This window comes from Barbus barbus (genome assembly GCF_936440315.1).
Source record: "Barbus barbus genome assembly, chromosome: 44".
Lineage (NCBI taxonomy): Eukaryota > Metazoa > Chordata > Actinopteri > Cypriniformes > Cyprinidae > Barbus > Barbus barbus.
The window spans coordinates 4,401,154-4,423,078 of record NC_136722.1 but is presented as its reverse complement, the minus strand read 5'-3'; the positions used below and the strand labels follow the sequence as shown (position 1 = coordinate 4,423,078).

General features: G+C 37.1%; 1 protein-coding gene across 2 annotated transcripts in view; it reads right to left on the bottom strand.

The window, feature by feature from the left end:
• Positions 1–3,219: 3,219 nt before the first annotated feature.
• The window catches only part of LOC306862948 (procollagen-lysine,2-oxoglutarate 5-dioxygenase 2-like), a 46,644-nt gene continuing 27,938 nt past the window's right edge, over positions 3,220–21,925 (bottom strand). Inside the window, exons 9-20 of one of the 2 annotated variants that reach the window (XM_079406058.1) lie at positions 18,974–19,099; positions 18,757–18,878; positions 15,656–15,760; positions 14,354–14,479; positions 13,985–14,126; positions 12,356–12,418; positions 11,106–11,219; positions 10,781–10,846; positions 8,056–8,160; positions 7,427–7,573; positions 5,990–6,115; positions 3,220–5,899 (exon numbers count right to left, since the gene is read on the bottom strand). In XM_079406058.1, the coding sequence (XP_079262184.1) occupies positions 5,744–5,899; positions 5,990–6,115; positions 7,427–7,573; positions 8,056–8,160; positions 10,781–10,846; positions 11,106–11,219; positions 12,356–12,418; positions 13,985–14,126; positions 14,354–14,479; positions 15,656–15,760; positions 18,757–18,878; positions 18,974–19,099 (1,398 nt within the window). In that variant the 3' untranslated portion in view covers positions 3,220–5,743. The remainder of the gene's footprint in view (positions 5,900–5,989; positions 6,116–7,426; positions 7,574–8,055; positions 8,161–10,780; positions 10,847–11,105; positions 11,220–12,355; positions 12,419–13,984; positions 14,127–14,353; positions 14,480–15,655; positions 15,761–18,756; positions 18,879–18,973; positions 19,100–21,925) is intronic. The other variant, XM_079406059.1, reaches the window with a different exon arrangement.

Below are 21,925 nucleotides of genomic sequence, written 5' to 3'. Positions count from 1 at the left end.
ATGTGATTTCCTGGATTCTTTCCCCCCATTCTGTCTCTCATAGTTAAAGTGTATCCATGATGAAAATTACAGGCCTCTCTCATATTTTTAAGTGGGAGAACTTGCACAATTGGTGGCTGACTAAATACTTTTTTGCCCAACTGTAAGGATTCCAAGGATAGGGCAAATAACAGAGGAGACAGCGGGCAACCCTGACGAGTACCTCGATGTAGAAAAGAATGGGTTAGAGCGAACAGCACCTGTGAGAACAGTGGCTGCTGGATTGGCATACAGAACTTTTATCATATTTATGAAACTCAATCCTAGACCCAGATGCTTTAGAACCGCCCATAGTTCCCTTCTAGCTGGTCGAAAGCTTTCATCGCATCTAGAGATAATACTGCGCAAGGGGAGGACAAGCTATTCTTTAAATTAATAATATGATATAACCTGCAAAAGTTATCCGAAGCTGAGTGAGATTTAATTAATTCTGTTTGGTCATGATGAACTAACTTATTCATAAATTTCTCTAGACGACGAGATAGTGCTTTTGCATATAATTTAACATCAGTCCCTATCAAAGAAAGTGGCCGGTAACTAGAACAGGAAGTCGGATCTTTATCTTTTTTTAACAAGAGAGAAGCAACAACTATATTAATAGATGGGTGAAATGAGCCTTGAGTAACTGAAAAATGTATCATATCTATCTCTGTCAGTTTAAATCTAGATTAAAGAACCGTCTCTTTAACCTGGCTTACACATAATACACTATCGAATTTCTACAATTCAAATCTGTTAAAGGATTGTTAGGCTGCATTAATTAGGTCAACCGGGAACACTTCCCAAAACACCTGATGTACTTGTTACATTGTTAGAAGAATGGCATCTACGCTAATATTAGTCTGTTTCTTTCTTATTCCAAGGTCACCGTAGCCACCCAGATCCAGACTGTATCCAGATCAGATGGTGGATCAGCACCTAGAGATGACCTCTATAGCCAGGACACGTAGATGAGCCCCAGAGTCTGATCCCCAGTGAAGGCCCTGTCTCCAAGACGGCCATCGGAACAAGACCACAGGAAGCAGATGAGTGCTTTACACAATCTGATTCTGCTTTAGCCTAGATTTAAACTGCTGATTTTGTCTGGCCAAAGGAGAATGACACTATTTCGACAAAATATTTCCCCGTCTAAATACTGTAAAGCCGATGTGAAGCTTCTTTGATACAATTTGCATTGTTAAAAGTGCTATACAAATAATATTGAATTGACTTGACTTGACTTGACTAACATGAGGGGGCCTAAATCCGACCAAAAAGTAGTATACAATTTGATTGGAATGCCATTTATGCCTGGGGATTTCCCCTTGTTCATACATCGAATTGCTGACTCCAGCTCCTGAAGAGTGATCGGTTCAGCCTGGTATTCCAAATCTGAATCTGACAGCCTAGGCAAAGCAAGGTTGGACAGAAAAGCTGCTTTAGAGGCAGGGTCACCATCAGCAGAAGTAGTATAGAGGTTAGAGTAAACAGAGTGAAAGGCGATATTAATGTCTTTTGGTTCTGTCATAATGAGCCCAGATTGGGATTTCACCGCTGAAATATTAGCAAACTTTTCATTGTTGCGTAATCTTAGGGCTAAAAGGTGGCTTGGTCTACTCTCTTGAAAATAATAATTCTGGCTGGATCTTTGGATCGGGAATTATGCGCTGGATCTCAGTAATGAGTTGAGTTCGGACCTAATTGCCATGATTTTACTGAGTGTATTGTCTGAGAAACAACGCTGATTATCTCTAGTCAGTTTCTGGAGCTGTGATTCCAGTTCAACTATCTGTTTGTGTCGGTTTTTCTGAAGGAAAGAGGCATATGAAATTGAGTTATTCCTTATAAATCCTTTAACTGCATTCCATAGTGTTCGAGGATCATCTACTGAACCTTGGTTAATTTCAATAAACTCTGAATTGACTGCAAACATTTTCATCCTGTAACAATTTAGAGTTAAATTGCAATCTAGTGGCACGAGATGGCCGAGGGATCAAGATAATCTGCACAAATTTCCATCATGATCCGACAAAGATAAGGAACAGATATCGGCATCACGAACAGCTGAAGATAAAGAAGTAGAAATTAAAATATAGTCAATTCGCGAATAGAATTTATGAGTAGCATGAAGTCTGGCGGCCCGCAGAATGAGCTCCCTGTCCGTGTACTGCAGCAGTTTAAAATGAAAACCCATGGTTTAGCACAATCTCTTTGCCCTCCAGAGATGGGAGCCACGTCGGTAGCGATCTTTTCAAAAATCCCATAGGGTAGTCCTTTTCGGAACCTCCAGGCAGTCCGACCAGATGCCTATTGTGATCCTGTAAGTCCACAACCTGTTGCTCGAGCGCGGCAACGTGTCTATCGTGATCTGCGTCGACTTTCTTTTGTTCTCTCATCTCCCCTGTAAGAAGATCCAGTTTAGAGCATAGCGACTGAACAACTGACATGTGAGAAGCGAACTCAACTGGGTTCTTAAGCCCGGTTCTTAAACACACCAAGCCGACGGTCGGCCGTCGGGCAGTTTTTGTTCGTCGGCCGACGAAGTCTTCTCAGTGTGTTCTGCGGCGTTGGCTGAAGTTGGTCCGCGTCGGCTTGTTTTCTGCCGATTCGACATGTTGAATCGGTGTCGGGGCTCGTCGGTCAGTCGGGCCATCTGATCATTCTGATTGGCTGTTCAGCTGGCAAACCAGTCCACGAGAAAAAAAAACCCCGGAAGTGACGAAGTAAGTAAACGACGAAGTCATGAGGGAATATACCGAACGCTCATTATTTGTTTGCATTTCTCATTCCGATCCGTGAATATTTAAAAAAGATATGGCTGTCTGGAACAAGGAAAGTGAAGATGAATTGATCAGCATGATCCAGGAAAGGCCAGCTTTGTATGACATTAAGGAAAAATAAAAAAAATATTTTTTTAGCATATTGTAAGCTGCATTGTTAATATGTTATGCACAGTTGTAATTTACATTAGAGTTCTTTCAGAATTCTATGTAGACTTTAAAGTATCTATTTATTTTCTTAAATTTTGAAAATCTTGGATTTTTTACTGATTTTAGTATCTAAACATATTTTTTTTATCATATTGTAAGCTGTATTGTAAATATGGCATGCACATTGGAAAATAAAACACTTTTGACTTTGGGTAAAAGGTACTTGCATTCACAATTCTTTATGTAAAAAAGGATCACAAAACACAATTATGTAAAAATCTAACCTTTATTTAGCAATGTCACACCATCTTCATAAAACAGAAACCAAGGTTTTTATCAAACAAACGGAAACAAACAAGTTTGTCACATGCTTATATTTTGCCCCACTGAAAGGGCATTGCACCAATGTCTGAATTAAAATACTAGCACAGTTTATCCCTGAGCTGTTTGGCGTGTGTTGTTCTGTTGGTTTAACCTGTTAAACTGAACAGGAAAAAGCAGAGCGAATTTTTTTAAATCAGAGGTTTCACCTAACTAGCGTCGGCTTGGTGTGTCAGGGCAACTTTGGACCCAGACGCTGCCGAAGTCGGCAGATGTCGGCCGACCCCTTAGTCTGCTTTCGTCGCCACTAGTTCGTCGGCGTTGGCTTGGTGTGTACCGGGCTTTAGAATGTCCTCAAAGTGTGTAACAGTGTTCGCCATCTTGTACATCATATCGCTTGAGTTCGGTGACTTGGATTTCTTCTTAATCGGAGAAGCCGACGGAGACAACTCTTGCTGTTTACGACTGCATGCCATCAGATAAAGCACCACCAATTAATTAAACTTAAATCAAAACGAAAAAAATCATCAAAAAGAGGCCAAACGTACGGAGCTCTACTCAAGTGCAACTAGGTTCATGAGCACGTCACGTGACTCCTCTGTTACAACTTATTTTTAAAGTTTAAACTCATCTCTGATTCCAGTCAAAATGATTAAGCTGCATAAGAGGAACTACAGTATCAACTCCCCTGTACATTCCTTTAATTGTAAAATTCCAACATCTCATCAATCTCACTTAAAGAAGGGTTCAAATATGTGTCACTGACCATGAATCATAGATTGTGTAAATCTGCAATCTGCTTCTTGTATACATGTTCTCTCTGTCAACACTTTAAGTTCTAAACTGTGCTGATTGATTCTAAGGAGACTTGCATGGTTTGAAAGAACAAGTGTCATGTTAGCGTTCACACATGTACTATATTACATTCGTATGACAATCGGAATGTGAATGTTTCAAGGCATGTCATATTTGCTTAAGTGTAAAAAGGAAATGTTTAGATTTTTCTAAAGCTGCACTGTATTTTTACGTTTAGCAGTTAACTTATTGGACTTGTCCCAATCTTGATCTGGCTTGATCATATATTTTTGTTTTATTAAAAAAAAAAACATTTGTTGTTAACTGAATAGAGACAGCTATTTCTCTTTAAAAACAGTTTTTTTTTATTATTTCAACAATTTAAAAATAAGTTAAGAGACTGACCTGGCTGAAACATTTGTAAGGAACAAGAGAATGTAAAACATTTGACATCTCTGAAACATTTTCAGTTCAGAAAATAAGGCATTGTTACCTTGTATTTTACAGTAAAAACATTGTCCACAAAAAAAAAAAAAAAAAAAATCAACTAGCATTAATTTTAAATCCTGCTGTTTCTTGATGTGCAAACATACAAAATTATACTTACTTTGTTGACAGCATATTCATAGTTTCATATCATGTAACCCTAGTAATTATTTCAAGTCTTTTAAAAACATGGTCAGCTGCAACATGGAGGAGCCACTGAAGTCATGTGTTATATCATTGACACTAACAGCTCTCCAATTGGAACACATCTAGATATTTTACAGTACTTTGAGCTCATCTTCCTTTTAATCAACTTCCTTTTGTGTTTATGATCTTAGAGCATATGAGTGCACATTGGGTTGGGGGTTTGTCAGTTAGAGAATCCCAACAGAAACTAATTGATACTGAACATATAGTGTAGCTAAATGTTGATGATGCAATTGAGTTTTGACATTTAATGTGCTGTTGAGGAAGAATAGCCCAAATTTGGCCAGAAAACTATACTTTATAGGATTTATAAGGGTAAGAGGCTTGCACAATGTTTGCATCATTCTCTGTGGTAACACAAGAATGATTTAAATGCAACAATAGCGTGCAATTACAGAAATAATGTGTATCCTTTGCTCTTAATTTTGTTGCAATGGCACTAAAATATTTCTGTATTTGTTGGAATGTCAAAATATAAGAAAAATGTGGCGTCCATTTTATTCCAATGAGAATCACTAAAATGCACATCATATCAAAATTACAATTTCCAAACTAGTAAACAGGATTTTTTTTTTCTAGCAGGACTTGAAAGCAGCTATCATGAATGAGTGCTAATGCTAAACACCCTGAACCATAGTTGTTTAAATGAAGAGTTACTGACCTCACCTGCTTTGTTTTTTGCCCAAATAGAAAAATTATGGTCAAATCTCTCATATAATTTTGAGTCATGAAACAAGGTTTATATGTATGAAATTCTGTCTGCGTGTGTGTGTTTTGTGTGAATGCATCCATAGACTTTACTAAACTTCTGTTGAACAGCATTTTCTCTCGACAGTAGTAAATGTTTCAAAAAACAGCAAATAGAAACAGACACACAACACACAATCCAAGAATAAATCAGTAAAAACAGACAAACAGCTGACACTACACAAACATATCAAGGCTAGTAAATTCCTAGTGAAGAACTACTAGAACTATATGTGAGTCTAAGGATCTATGAAGGACACTGCTATGTAGCGTGTACCGTTGGTGGTAGGTAGTCCTTCATGAAGGTGGGTGAGTCTCCCTGGATGCATGAAGCTCCATCCTTTTCTAGGAGACTCTATGGAACAGTTATATCTGTGAAATCGACAACCACCACCCTGAAATAGAAGAAAATGAGTCATAAGTTGTGATTCTACAATGTATTTAAAACCTATTTTGGGAAACGTAAGGCCAGTGTATCAACTTGCCTGGAAATCTAAGCCCTTGTTGTTGAGAGCAATATTGATGGTGAATGTTGAGGAATCGTGATGTGGTCTTAGATAGGCTTGCCTGTTTGGAGTGTACTTCACCACAAAGTTCATAATCGCATAACCCTGCAAGAAAAACAGATGGGAGACACAATCAAAACCCAACTCTCAAAAGTATCTGACAGATTTGCTTACAGTTTTTTTTCATTTAAACTTTTTCTTCTGTGGAACAAGCAGTTGGTGAAGGATCTTTGAGTAGTTATTTTCCAAACAGTGACAGATTATAGATAAATGTTTTGTTCCTCACATAAAATTATTGTGTGGCTTTGGAAGACTTGATATGGCAAAGTATGGACAATATGGAGTATATGGTCCTTTTAACAGACTGCTTCACTTTGGACTGTTGTTGTATGGAAGAGAGCTTAGCGAACGTTCTTCTTAAATTTTGCTTCTGATTTCTACTGAAAACAACAGTTTATGGATTTGGATAGGGTGAGTGAATAATGCTGTATATTCAATTTTGGGGTCTACTGTCCCTTTAATGGATGACCCACAAAGAACTCAGACTCATGGTGCCAACCAAAGTTCACATTCCATGAGTCAAATCAACCAGAGAACTAACAGCGCTTATCCAGTTAACAGTGGACAGAGCCCTCCTAAAAGAACAGCGCAAGAGAGAAAGTCGAAAATTACAGAGAAAAAGATGACTTGACTCATTCCATGAGTCACGTCAACCAAAAACTAAACAAAGCTCACCTAGCAAGCTGTGTTTTGGTTGGCTGCAGCAATAAGCCTTCAGAAATCATGCAGATGTGTAACGTACTAAAACAAATAAATAAAATGTGGCTGACAAAATACAAAATTTGTTTAAATTGGGCAAATTATTAAAAAAAAATTGCTCTACTTAGCAGCTCAGTGATTCAGTGATTGCATTGGGGTGTGAAGCTATGAGTCAAATCAACCTGACTTAATGTATGAACTTCAAGAAGCCAATCAAGACCATGTCTGGGACATATTTCACCCCACAAAGTGAAAAAAAAGTAAAAATAAAAAAAGTAACCTTACATTTACCATGATTCATGATAGTGGATAATGATTCTGTGATTCTCAAACTGGGTTAATAATGAAAACACTGAAATGCAAATCTGCTATTATTAAATAATAAAATAAATTTACCCACACTCAAAGGATTCAACGGCTTCTTTTGATCTTAATGATTATAATGACCCTAAATCTTAAATTATTCTAAATTGGAGGTGAAATATAACCATGTTCTTTACAGGCTTCCTGGGTTTCATCCTAGAAAGCATTTAAGGATGAAATGTTTCACAAAAAAGTGAGGTCGAGGTAGAAGAGAGAAATTCATCAACACATGCTCAAACATTCTGATATAACAGCTCATTATGACTCTGTCCAGAAGCATACAGACTGGCTCACCTTGGTGTAATAGCCAGAGAAGACCTTGAGAGTGACAGGGGAGATGAATTCTCTGATAAAGTGCAGCCATTGCATATCAAAATCGATCTGTTTCATATGAATGTCATCTGTCGGGACACTCTCATAGCCTCCAGAGATACGCTTGTCCTGCAAAGAGAAAACACAATGACTAGGCAATCAGTCACTGATAAAAGCCTTAAATGTTATCAGCAATTGTGCAACTGTGTAAAATCTACTAAAAGCTAATTTCCACTGGATGAAAAAATACAATATTATATGTAATTGACTAAATATTTACACATTTTTGTCCATTGAGAATAAAAACCAGTTACACTTTAAAGTGTCCTTTCTACAGTGTATTTATACATTTAAATACTGAGTAATATTAATTAACTATATGTACTTACTATGGTTATGTTTAGGATTAGGGTTTGGCTTAGGTAATTATGCATAATTAATTGTTATTATAAAGTAATTACATGTAACGTGTAACAAGGACACCTTAAAATAAAGTGTTAACTAAAAATCTGTTTCTGTTTGTATTTACAAATTTTTAAAGTCTTTTTCATTCATGGCCAATCCCAGTACACAGTGTGCAGACTGTTTTAAGGCCGGCGGGTTTATCTGACCTTGTGTCTTCCACCAGACCATGAACCATGATTTTCCATCTCATTCACCAGCTCATCACAGGCTTTCTCCGAGAGCACAGGGAACCAAAAAACATCTGGACATGGCTGCAGAAACATAAACAGATGCTTAGTATCATCAGGTTAACTTTCATCCTTAATGCAGCACGAGTTTGGCTATTCCACCATAACATACAGTGGGGAAAAAAAAATATTTGATCCCCTGCTGATTTTGTACGTTTGCCCACTGACAAAGAAATGATCAGTCTATAATTTTAATGGTAGGTTTATTTGAACAGTGAGAGACAGAATAACAACATAAAATTCCAGAAAAAACGCATTTCAAAAAAAGTTATAAATTGATTTATATTTTAATGCGTGAAATAAGTGACTTAAATGTTTCACAAAACATGACTTAGTACTTTGTGACAAAACCCTTGTCGGCAATCACAGCGGTCAGAGGTTTCTTGTAACTGACCACCAGGTTTGCACACATCTCAGGAGGGATTTTGTCCCACTCCTCTTTGCAGATCCTCTCCAAGTCATTAAGGTTTTGAGGCTGACGTTTGGCAACTCGAACCTTTAGCTCCTTCCACAGATTTCCTATGGGATTAAGGTCTGGAGACTGGCTAGGCCACTTCAGGACCTTAATGTGCTTCTTCTTGAGCCACTCCTTTGTCATGCTGGAATACCATCCACGACACATTTTCAATGCCCTGGTCCTGATGGTACATGGCCCCGTCCCTCGTCCCTTTGATGCGGTGCAGTTGTCCTGTCCCCTTAGCACAAAAACACCCCTAGAAGCATAATGTTTCCACCTCCATGTTTGATGGTGGGGATGGTGTTCTTGGGGTCATAGGCAGCATTCCTCCTCCTCCAAACACGGCGAGTTTATGCCAAAGAGCTCAATTTTGGTCACATCTGACCACAACACTTTCACCCAGTTCTCCTCTGAATCATTCAGATGTTCACTGGCAAACTTCAGACGGGCCTGTACATGTGCTTTCTTGAGCAGGGGAACCTTGCAGGTGCTACAAGATTGCAGTCCTTCACCGTGTAGTGAGTTACCAATTGTTTTCTTCACGAGGTGAGATCTTGCATGGAGCCCCAGACCGAGGGATATTGACAGTTATTTTGTGTTTCTTCCATTTGCGAATAATCACACCAGCTGTTGTCACCTTCTCACCAAGCTGATTGGCGATGGTCTTGTAGCCCATTCTAGCCTTATGTAGGTCTACAATCTTGTCCCTGACATCCTTGGACAGCTCTTTGGTCTGGGCCATGGTGGAGAGTTTGGAATCTGATTGACTGATTGCTTCTGTGGACAGGTGTCTTTTATACAGGTAACAAGCTGAGATTATGAGCACACCCTTTGAGAGAGTGCTCCTAATCTCAGTTTGTTACCTGTTTAAAAGACACCTGGGAGCCAGAAATCCTGCTGACTGATAGGGGATCAAATACTTATTTCACTCATTAAAATGCAAATCGTTGCATAAAATTATATATCTATAAAATTATAGACTGATCATTTATTTGTCAGTGGCCAAATGTACAAAATCAGCAGGGGATCAAATATATATATATATATATATATATATATATATATATATATATATATAATATTTTCACTCTAAATAATCTTAACTCATACAAACATTGATGAGAGTGCCATGCAAAGAACAAATGCTTTTCTTTTCAAAGGTTACATCATAGAAAACTGTACTTTCAATTACTTATATATGTATATATATATATGTGTGTGTGTGTGTGTGTGTGTGTGTCTGACAATCATAACATAAGTAATTTCCATATAGAAGTCTAAAAGTCATAGTAGCAAAAACAGCCAATGTAAGGATTAGAAAGAAGATGAAGAATTCTTCAAACTGCAATTTAATCTTAGTTACAGTTCTTTTGGTGCAGGTAACTTTATTTAAATTATAAGTGGATCTCCAACCCTGCTCCTGAAGAGCTACTGTCCTGGGCTGCATTTCCTAAAAGCATCATAAGCCTAAGTACATCTTAGACCCACTGGCACCAATCAAGCTACGATCAGTTTAGGCTTATGATTCTTTTGAAAATGCAGTCCTGGTTGATTGGAGGACCTGTGGATTTACAGCCTCAGAAGAGGCAAACTAGACCAAGAGAATGGGATCTTAAACCCTGCTCCTGGAGAGCTACCACCCTGGTTTATTGGAGGATCAGTGGATTTACAATCTCGAAAGAGGCCAACTAGACCAAGAGAATGGGATCTTCAAATCTGCTCCTGGAGAGCTACCGTCCTGTAGACTTCAGTTCCAGCCCTGCTCCAAAAACCAGACTGTAATTATCAAGTAATCCTGAACATTTTGATTAGCTGGTTCAGCTGCGTTTGATTGGGTAGGAGCTTAAATCTGCAGGATGTAGCTCTCCAGGAGCAGGGTCGAAGACCCCTGCTTTATGGTATCATGGAAGGGAACTGTATCCATGGTACATACAGTAACCACACTGGTGACTCAAGGATCAGCGCTTTGCCTCCTCTTTTTCTTAATATACCCAACATTGTCTGGACCCATCATACCCTCCTACCCGCATCCACTTTTGCAAATCCATCCTTGTCCCACAAGTCTGGTAAGTAAGTGAGTGAACCTTTCTGGAATATAAACTTTTACTAAACCTCCATGGTGGAATGATCATTCCTACACTATCTGAACGACATCTGCTAAATGAATGTAAGTAAATGTTTGTTCACCTGCTCCAAGATGTTTTCAGTGAAAATTCGGGTGTAGTTGGGATGGATGTATTTCTCTCTCCAGTCCTGTGAAAAAGAAAGAGGATTAGTACTTTGGCCTAATGACTGACCTGCATTGCAAACAGTGATTAGCTCCCAGCAGGCAGACTTAAACCTAGATCGAGGTCAACACAGATGTACTGTATGTTTACCCTGTCAGCACTCCACATCATTATTGATGACAAATGTTGCACTTAATGAACCCTTGTGGATCCTGTTGTTTATATATTGTACTAGACACTTTGTACACATTAAACATTTGATCACAAATCATCTAGTCACTCACCAGTGGGTTTTCAAATATTTGCCAAAGGTCATTGTTATAATGAGATGTGTTATAGTTGGCAGTCGAAATAAGCCTTCCAAACTCATGACGATTTGTAACGTACATGAAAACTCCCTGTGGCGGACAAAGAAAAGGTAGTTACTGTAAATACTACAAATGATGTATTTAATGCAAAAATCGAATGATAACAACAATGTAAAATGAGCAATAAACAAAACACATCATGCGAATAATTTAAAGTCAATGATGAAAACAAATCACAAATTATCAGCATAATCTGTGATAATGTGTAATCAATAACAATCGAGGACAGATGTTGGGGAGGGCTGTGAGAGGGAATGGAACAGGAACATAGGGAAGTGCTGGGAACATTGCAACTTCAGGAATCAACATTCCTGTTTGCAACACTAGAAGCAGGGACAACATAAGTGTGAGAAGATCCAGACTTTCTCTCAGTCTAGGCCTTACCAAAACATGTCTTGAACCAATCTCAAGCATATTAGTCTAATTGTTCATTCTAATGCAAACGTACACATGTAAATACCTAGACTGAGATAAGTCAATGTAATTAGGGTAAGTTTCTTGTTACTGGTACTAATGTGCTTGGAAGGGGGTTGCTCTTGGATATCGATGTTACTGCAAGGAAAACTATAATGAAGGAAATCTATTAGACCCTTCATTGGCCTTTCCACCACTGTGTAGAATTTCATGGTCCAGTGTATATATAATATCTGGTGCTTTGTCCAGGTTAACCCCATCAGAAAAAGCAGATGTAGCTTATCAAACTCAATAGCATCACTTTTCCAAAGGGTTCAGCTTGTTAGGAGAACACATCTGTCAGTGCAAGATGTATTCAAAAATGGCCACAGTTTTAAAAGAAAAAAATGTCTGAATGCCTACGTTTTTGGAATAGAAAAACCATGAAACAACCGCATTGAGCATGAAATGGGGATTCATGGTTTTTTCCACATGCATAGTAATTCATCTCAAAATTGTTTCACCCAGTCCTCTGGGACTATATGTTCCGTGATCTGACAACAATCCTTGTGATTTTAAGATTACACACATGAACCCAAAGCAAGCAAATATTAAATGTTAGTATACATTTTCCTTCAAAATCTGCATTAATGACTATATTTAATTTAGTTTGGTTGGAATATCACTTTCTAACCATTTGGAAAAGCGATGCCTTGCTTTAAAACATTTAAATATGAAATAATGCATGATATAATAATCAAAATAAGAGGAACCTGTGGGGGTCTGAGCATATGGAATGATTCCGGAGAAGGAGATTCTCTCTCTCTCTGTACTGTCTAAAATGAAGGAAAAGCACCATGTAAATTATATAGTGAGACATAAACAGATTAAGATACAGAGAGAGAGATTAAGAAATTATAATATTAGGGAAGATACGGATACAGCACATGTAAAATATTAAACTCCAGCAGAACAGTAGAGATGCCTGCGCACTCTTGTGTTGAGGTTTTTTAGTTGATTTTCTGCTCAGAAAATGGCTATGCGCTGCCTTTAGGTGTCCTAAGCAGTTAGCTGTAGACAGTTAGAAAAACATCATAGTTAGTTATTAGTGATAATTAGTTTTTTTAAGGAGCAAAAAGCACACAGCCAAACATTCCCATTGGTTCAAAGTCACAGTATGAATGTGAAAAATGGAGAGAAGGAAAGGATGATGGGCAAAGAACACATTGAATGCATCACAGAGGCTGCCAAAAACGGACAGACACGCCATGCCTTCACGATAGCGCACTGATATACTTAGAATACTTGCCAGTTACATCTTGGTCACAGAGGTGCAGCAGATGTTTCAAAGCATTAAGACATCAGGCTAAATTGACATATGAAAACTAATACAGAACAATTGCTGTTTTTGGAGGTGAATTGCTTTATGATCTACTGAATCTGTATGAATCTGTATTATGGAAGCTCGTTTCTGCCACTGAGTAAAATCTTTTGAAATAGTAATTGCTACTTTTTTTTAATTGTGACTAATTGCGATCTTATAATAATTTTTTTCTCACAATTCTCGCATTCAGTCTTTTTGCCCCTCAGAATTGGAATTGCAATTGCAAATATTTATTTCTCAATTCTGAATGTCAGAATTGCAAGAAAAAAGACAGAACTTTGAGATATAAAGTTGCAACTGTGAGAGAAAAGTCAGAATTGCGAGTTTATATCTTAAAATTCTGAATTTAATTCTCGCAATTGTGAGTTTTTATCTTGCACTTCTGATTTTATCATTTACAATTGCAAATTTTTATATCTCACAATTCTGAGAAAAAAAAGTCAGAGTTGCAAGTTTACATCATGAAAAATCAGAATTGTGAGATAAAAAGTTGCAATTAATATTGTTTTTATTTTTCATATTATTAATTTATTTTTTTCATTTTTTATACAGTGGCGGAAAGGGGCTTCCATATCTACGCCTACATTCCTCCCTTTTTCCAATTTCAGCTCGATCAACAGAATCCATGACATTTTGTGACTATTTTATGACTTTTGAAAAAATAAGTATACAATGTAACAGTTTTCTTGGTGTCTTCCATTGTAATGCTTTGCTGAATTTTTTATTATTATATATTTTTTCTGTGATTTTAAAAAACAGCAAGCCACAAATGCTGTTGATGGAGCTTGCCATGAATACTAAATATAATATTAAATACAAAAACAATAGTTATCATGATTTTTTTTACATTAATTACACAGCAATAAATTATATTAAATTACATTGCACACCTAAATAGTTACAACTCTTTACTATTATAAAATAAATGCTATGAATGTTGCTGATCTAGATGTAATTAGTATACTGTATACTACTGTAATTAGTATAATTGTACAGTTTTGTGTTCCAGCGGTCATACCAAATCTCTGGCATTCCTGCACATGGCCATATCGGGGTCCAATCTCTCCAAGACAAAGACATTCCTCTCTTTGAGCTCATTCCGCAGAGTCTGGCCTTTTATGAGGTAGATGTGGGCCATGAAGGGGATGTTCCACACACCACTATTTATACAAGAAAAGACAAAAAAATCTAGTCATATTTTAATAATATTTTAAAATAGACTTTGGTAAAGACATGACCTGGTGAGCAATGGACATGCTAAAAAGTATTCTGATAGAGTACTCTTTGATTCAGAGAAGGATAAATGCAATTTCATAATGTTCCAGGAAGATTAGTATATACAGTGAAATATCAGTAATTTCTGGATTACATCCTCCAAGACACTCACACACGCTTTCCTTGCACGATGTCAATGTAGTCCTCAGATCTCGCATAATAACCATCTAGGCTCAAGGCTCCCCAAAAGTTGGACCACAATTTTCCGTGACGGGTGACAAGAGGGCCTATTATTTTTCTAAGGTGGAAAAAGGAAAAATCAGCACAGAAATCAGCAACAGTCCATAAATGTACTATGATAGGCCTACTATGCAAGAAATAATGCTGCTTTTTGCCACTACAAGAAGACTCTAAAATTATAGTTAAACCAAATGTGATGATGATATTTGATTATCACAAAATTTAGATTTAGTTTAGATTTGCTGTAGTTTGTACTGACTTAAGTTTCCAGGATGACACAATAGAGCTACGTGGTGGCAAGAAGTCCCCAGTTTGAACCAGAAGGCCTTTGGTTTCCCTCACAACCCCCCCAAAAAATGCAGAATAGGTCATTTGGACAAAATAAATTGCCTGTAGGTGTGTCTGTGTGTTAGCCCTATGATGGAGTCGCCATCCATCCAGGATGTCCCCTGACTGTGGCTTGAGATGCTGGGAAAGGCTCCAGCATCCCTGTGACCTACAGAGGATAAGTGGTTTGGAAAATAGGTGGATGGATTGGTTTATAAAGTTTATAGTACATAAGTGGTTACCATAATCCACGTACCATGAACTTTTCATAATCGTGTCAGGTTGTGAAGAAGGCATCCTATTATTCAGGCACATAAGCGCAGTTTTATATGGTATCGTTCCTATAATCGTGAGAGTAACCCTGAAGTAACATAGTCAAGCCCTTCACCTCTATTGTGACCTTCAACTCAACAAGCATACAGAATATAGGTAAACATGTCATTCAAAACACATTAGTGGAAATTATAGTGTTGGTCAACAATGTGAGAGCAAGAAAGTAAAATTCCACATTTCGATGGTTCCTGGATACGATTTCACTCCACAAGCTAGAGGCCAGCAGAAGAGTTCCCAATGCTTCTTAAAATATCTGAAAAGCGCTTTCTCCATAGTCATGCGAAAGAGCGCTTAAGGTTGTCACGTTAAATGTGACTGAGTTCGGGCTTGTTTCTTATTTAAAGTCCAGTGGCATTATAAGAGCACATGTGATATAGAGCAGACTGTTGCACCATGGGAAAACAGGAAGCCACCCGTGCTTATTTTTAAACTTTGAGGGATTTGCATTCAGTCGGCTGTAATGTTCCTGTGGCTTTAGCACATGAGGGATTCAAGGCTGTTCCCTCAGACGAAATGGTTACTGTGGAAGATTCCAAAGCATTGAAATGCTCGGCATTGATTAAAGGGAAACTACCTGTTTTGCTCGATGAGAAGTTTTAGGGTCTGACGGTTGGTGAGCATCACATCTGAATCAATGCTGAAGTAATAATCACAAGAAAGATCCTTGCGGCACAAATCCCTGTTAGAAAATAGTGAAGGTGTCATTATTAATTATAGCAAAATTCAAGGCAATGTTGTTTCTCATGAACAGCAGTAAGAGTGAACTGAGAGAATTCTGCTGAACTTTTTATTTCCTGAAATGTGACAAACTGCATTCAAATGTCAGCGATCTGAATAATAACACAAGCATTTCTTATCAAATTCATCCAAGATCAAATTGTCCTTTAAAGTCTTTCAGATGAACATCTCAGAAAAGTTAATACTTAAACTTAACTGTGTCCTTAGCTATTGAAGACCAATATCTGAGCAATACGATGTTCCTCTGAGGATCATTATTAGTATATATTTTTTTTGTTTTCTTAGAATGCTCTGCTCTGAAGCACAATGGCAGGAAACAAACATCTTCTGTCTGCTCTGACATCTTATGCAAACCAGCATTTGTTGGACCTAGTAATTAGGACAAACAACTTGAGTGATATCACCATGTCAACAGCCATTGATGCCAAACACAGACATGCAGTAAGAAAACAGCGCCAGGACCAGCTAAGAGAATAAATGTGTCTACGGAACATCCTGTAGAGAAGCCCTACAAATATGTGATAGTATACAGAGGTGTAAAATACTTGAGTAATTTTACTTGATTACTTAAGTATTATTTTGGGGGATTTTTACTTTATTCAAGTACAATTTAAACTGACTACATGTACTTTTTACTCCTTACAATTGTATTTAAGCTTAAAAAGTACATTGCATTTTTATTTTATCTTATGCACATTAAATATGGTAAACGGAAGCTCAAAAGTGTGTGCTTGACGTAAGAAACCAATGATCATTGTTTTCACGCATCAAGCACACAGTTCTACTTCAGTTATGACTTTCATCTTTCATCATGTCTGGCTTCAGAAGTTCACCATCAAATCTGAGGAAGCATGTTGAAGTAGCAAAGTTGTGTTTTCCCCACTAAACGTTTATTCATTATTCTTTCTGTTTTGATAGAGCCATTAGCTGTGTAATATATTGGCTGAATGCAAAAGATTGAGTGCAAATAAAATCAATGATGACAATTTTAATATATTCAATATTTTGGGGGGAATTTTTATTATTAAAAAAATAAAAAGTGTTTAAATGAACATTAGGTTTAATTAATTGTAATTCATGTTGTGATGTTCTTACCAGGTAGTGCATAAGTTGTTTTAATAATGTCATTATGTGACACATTGAGTAGGAATTTGGACTCTCAAATAATATTTTTTTTAATCTTAATAATTACATAATTTGCTCATTAAGTCATATAATTAGTCACTAATAATTATGTAGTAATATTTGCTGAGAAAAAGCCCAAATAAACAATTAAAAGATTAATTATCCTTTTAGACAGTGACGTAGACAACACAAAAAAGTGGCCTTTCAAAACGTTAATGTTGTATGTTTTAATTCTACGACTCTCCTCATTAATTCAGTCTGGAATATGTTTCTAAGCTCGTCATCACATTGTTATTAAAAGTGATAGTTCACCCAAAAATGAAGATTCTCATGTCGTCCCAGATGTTTATGACTTCTTTTCTTCAGATGAACACAAGCAAAGATTTTTAGTCCGTGTAATGCAAGGAGTCAGGACCACTTCAGAAACCACACAAAGTGAACACGACAGTCAAGTTTAAAATATCGATTCATTAACAGGGGTTGTATGAGTTACTGTCATATTCACTTTGTGTAGTTTTTGAAGTGTCATTTTTGGACGTCCCATACTCGTCTTATAAGAAGAGAGATGATTTAGTTTAGATGATTTAGATATTAGTTTGTGTTCATCTGATAAATAAAAGTCATATATACATATATATATGGCTGGTGTGTGGTGAGCGCACTGGCGCCGTTGTACTGTGGCTGCCATCCAGGTGGATGATACACACTGGTGGTGGTTGAGGAGAGACCCCCACATGATTGTAAAGCGTTTTGTGTGTACAGCAATACACAATAAAGCTCTATATAAGCATAATTCATTCATTCATTCATATATGGGATGGCATGAGGGTGGAAAGGTTGGAGTTTCCTTATGTGTGTGTGTGTGTGTGTGTGTGTGTCTTCTGCTGTGGTGCATTTTAATTGTTATCACTGCACTAGATATGTGTTTGACCTGTGCCATTGCATTTTGTGTTGTTTTCTCCCTTTAACCAAACTTCTGAATGTCTGTCAGAAAAAAAAAAAAAAAAGTACTTCTACTTTTTTAATAATTGAGTACAATTTAAAGTAGTACTTTTTTACTTTTACTCAAGTATGTTTTTGGCCAGATACTTGTACTTTCAATTTTCACTGAGTATCTTTACTTTCACTTGAGTAAAACTTTTGAGTTCTTTTTACACCTCTGATAGTATATGATACAATACATCCACTAAAAGCTTATAGATGTCAGTTATTTATGCTTGTCTGTGCAAAACTCATCACCAATCCAACAAGTCACATACTGAAGTTTAATATGTGGAGTTACCAAGTTACTAACTCTAATTATGAACATAACACTTAAACAAGCAGCAATAATTACTATTAGAATGAGCTAGCTAAAGGTAATTATTGAAATTAGCTCAGAGAAGTCAAATGAGCGTATCTAGCAGCATTTGTTTACATATGTCACTTGGTATGATTGTGATAGCTTGTATAGTAGCTGTATTAAAGCAGTCATGTACAAGCAGATTAGTTTTGGAGCTGGGATATGAATCTTGGAGACAGCCGTGTTTTGGGGAGTGCTAAACTAAGAGCAAATAGAAGGGTTCAGAGGAGCTTCTTTGTATTTTCTTGGTGCATTGATATCGGAAGGGGCAGATTTACTGCTTTGTGGTGAGTCGGATGTTGTCCCTGTGTTTTTTAATTGTAAGGAGCTGAAAAGTTTGCTGACATGTGGCAAGGGTTTGCGTTTATCTTTGATCAGGAGTTAGAGCTTGAATTTCTCCAATTTGCATTGTAATTACTTCATTATTTGCATATTTTCGAGAGTGACTCTGAAATTAAAGGGATGCTTACATTCCCATGTTCCTTGCTTCTCCTTGAGTTAAGTTCTCCTCGGGGCCAACAACTTTAAAACTGCGGAATACATCCTTGTTCTCTTCCCAAAACTTCTGTATGTGCTTCTCATGGTAAACCTCCTGAAGAACAAGACATGGAACAAGCACAGTCAGAGACAGATGCTAAAATCCAAAAGGTAAAATAGTTCTCATTGCTTTGTCAGCCAAACACTCACACTATTATGAATAAAGACATTCAGTTTATCTTTAGGATAACCTAGACTCAGGAACCTCTCGAGGAACTCTGGCAGGAATGGAGTCGGCTGCTCGATGTATATACCAACAGTCACTTGTGGAAATTCCTGTTTAGATAGGGAGAAATGTCTGGTCAAGCATTACGACTTTTTCATGCGTTTGCGTTCATAATGTTTTCACTTAGGGTGCGTAACCCAAAAAAAAATGTAAATCACAGTAGGACTCTTTATATTGTGCAGTAATTGTATCTCAATCTAAATATTTTGCTTGGGAACTCAACAAAATATTTTATTTTATTTTATTAACCATGTTCATCCATCAATTCTCCAAACAGCTTGTCCTCTGTAGGGTCATGGGGATGCTGGAGCCTTTCCCAGTGTCTCGGCCCAAGGCAAGGAAACACCATGACGTCCATCACAGGACTAATGCACAGAGGCATACTTAATAACCCTGTTTATTATTATTATTTTAAGAATACAGAGAATTAAATACTTCATAAATGAAAGATATACTTAATCTAGTTTAATTATTTGTCAAGCACAAACAGTGTCACATTGAACACTCTATTTTTAACACTAAAATTAAAAATAATAATAATAATAACAATAATAAAAAGACTCAAAATATTAAAACAAAGCTCTTAATTCTTAAATCAGGTAAACTACATTTGAATCATAAAACTGAACTAGTAAAATAATTAATATACAACAAATGTGACTGTATATCAGTCAAATTCTGTAAAACCCTTTAATATCAAGCTTTTCTTGACTTGTTTGTATTTTCACTCTGTATTTCCACATTACTTGTGTGAATTATGTGAATAATGTGAATATAGGATAACAAATAAATCTACCATTGTTAAAGTGATATAGCAAAATAACACCATCCAGCCTTATTTTTTTTACATAGCAAGATGCGCTGCTGGAGGTCTTGAAAGTTAAAGCTTCTTTCCCATGACGTTGAGCTTAAAGTTATATACATCTGTCACCACTGCTTTTGTGGTTCTTGACCAGTCTACACAGCTCACTAGATGAAACGGAACCTGAGTGGCACCATGTAATTTCCCAGTTCCGACCTTGCCTTTGGGTTTCTGAAGGGAGTGTCCTAGAATCAAGCCAGAAGTCTTTAAATTGTTACCGACAGAAGAGCAGGGACTAAACAGGAGATTCTGCAGAGTCTAGACTGGTACAGTTTCCTTTAACTGGGCCCTTTCGACCTCAGTATATACAGTGTGAGATTTTAAACCCTTGTCCCTTCTTCAAGAAACAACCCAAAACCACTGAGCAGATGAGAGTGGTATACGACCCAGCCACTCCCTCGTCCTGACAAACAACAGACTCTGGGCTTCATCCCATCACCATTTCCAGTGCTTCCTAGAAATAAACCAAATGTGTCTGATGTGTTAAAAAAGGCTTTTTGTTTCGCTTGACCAGTCATCTGAGGTTCTGCCAATGACTGAAATGAAAAAGCTCTCCTGCCATTTGCTCTTTAATGTAAGATAAAAAAAAAAAAATTCAGTCCAGACAAAGAAAAAAATAAAGTTATACTCTACTGTTTCAATTGCATTGTTTGATAACACTTTTGATTAGGAACACATATTCACTAACTACGAGTTTTCCCTCAATAACCTCATAATTGCTGTTTATTGTTAGTAAGGTAGTTGTTGTAGTAGTTATATCTAGATATGGGTTAGGGTTAAGGGATCTAGAATATGGTAATGCGTTAATATGTGCTTTGTAAGTAGTAATAAACAGCCAACATGCTAGTTATATGAATGCTAATAAGCAAATAGTTAATACTGAACAGTGTTCCTTAATCTGTTTTACCTGTTGTTTCAATTCATTCTTATTCATAGTCAACATTGTTTTGGAATTTCCTTACTATCCTGGGCTGCATTTCCCAAAAGCATAATAAGCCAAAGTAGATGGTAGATCCATTGTCTCCAGTGGTCTCTACGATCAGCTCATCTCACAATGCTTTTGAGAAATGCAGCCCTGCACTGTTTGCACTATGGATATATCATCTCATAATACCATGCAGATTGATGAGGACTGATGCTCTAATAGTAATAATAATTTATAAGTGACTAGACTTATGATTTCTGCCTGGAGGACCATAAAATGGTCTAAAAACTCTACAGATTTGTGACAGATGGTCCAAGACATAACTATAGATTACATAGAGATTTGGGATCTTTTGACTTGGGCCATTGAGCACCTATCCAGATCAACCTAAAAACCACCTAGCAATGCCACCAAGCAACCAACCTAAACATGTTGACATGAAATTAAAATTCACTCTGTCATCCTGTTGCATTCATTCTTGATATGAAAGAAAAAGTTATGTTGCTACTTCCGTTTCATCATAAATTCATAACATTCTAGAAACCTCTCAGAAAACCTTAGCAGTGTGTTATCAAATGCTGATAAATGTGTCAGTATTATCAGGTCAGCTTGTGACCTGAAATATTCTCTGGCAAATACTACAGGCAATAAATTAGCTATTTCCACATCTGTAACAGCTTATTGGAAAGAACTCAAAGCCGTTTTTGCCAGCCTTAGCTGAACCCTTAAATTTTCAGGACAACCACTTGAAGTTACCCTGTGTATAAAACCCCACATTGAGCCGCCCGCTAAAGAGAGGTCTGGTTGACAGCAACACCCCAGTAAGTGAAACAGTCCTAAAACCAAAAGCCATTTCCTGCACCACAGCAGTGCACAACTTCCTCTTCCTCAAGTGGCTCCTCATGGAGATTTATAATTTCAGGAATGTGTAAAACTACGAACAGCTAGTTGTTCACTCAACATATACAAGCATGCATTAATAGAGCTGGAAATGTTTCATTGTTTTAAATGGCAATTTCAAGATATAACTTTCTGGTGCTAAGAGGAAAAGGAACACAAACAGCTACTGTGGCTTTCATTGGATGACTC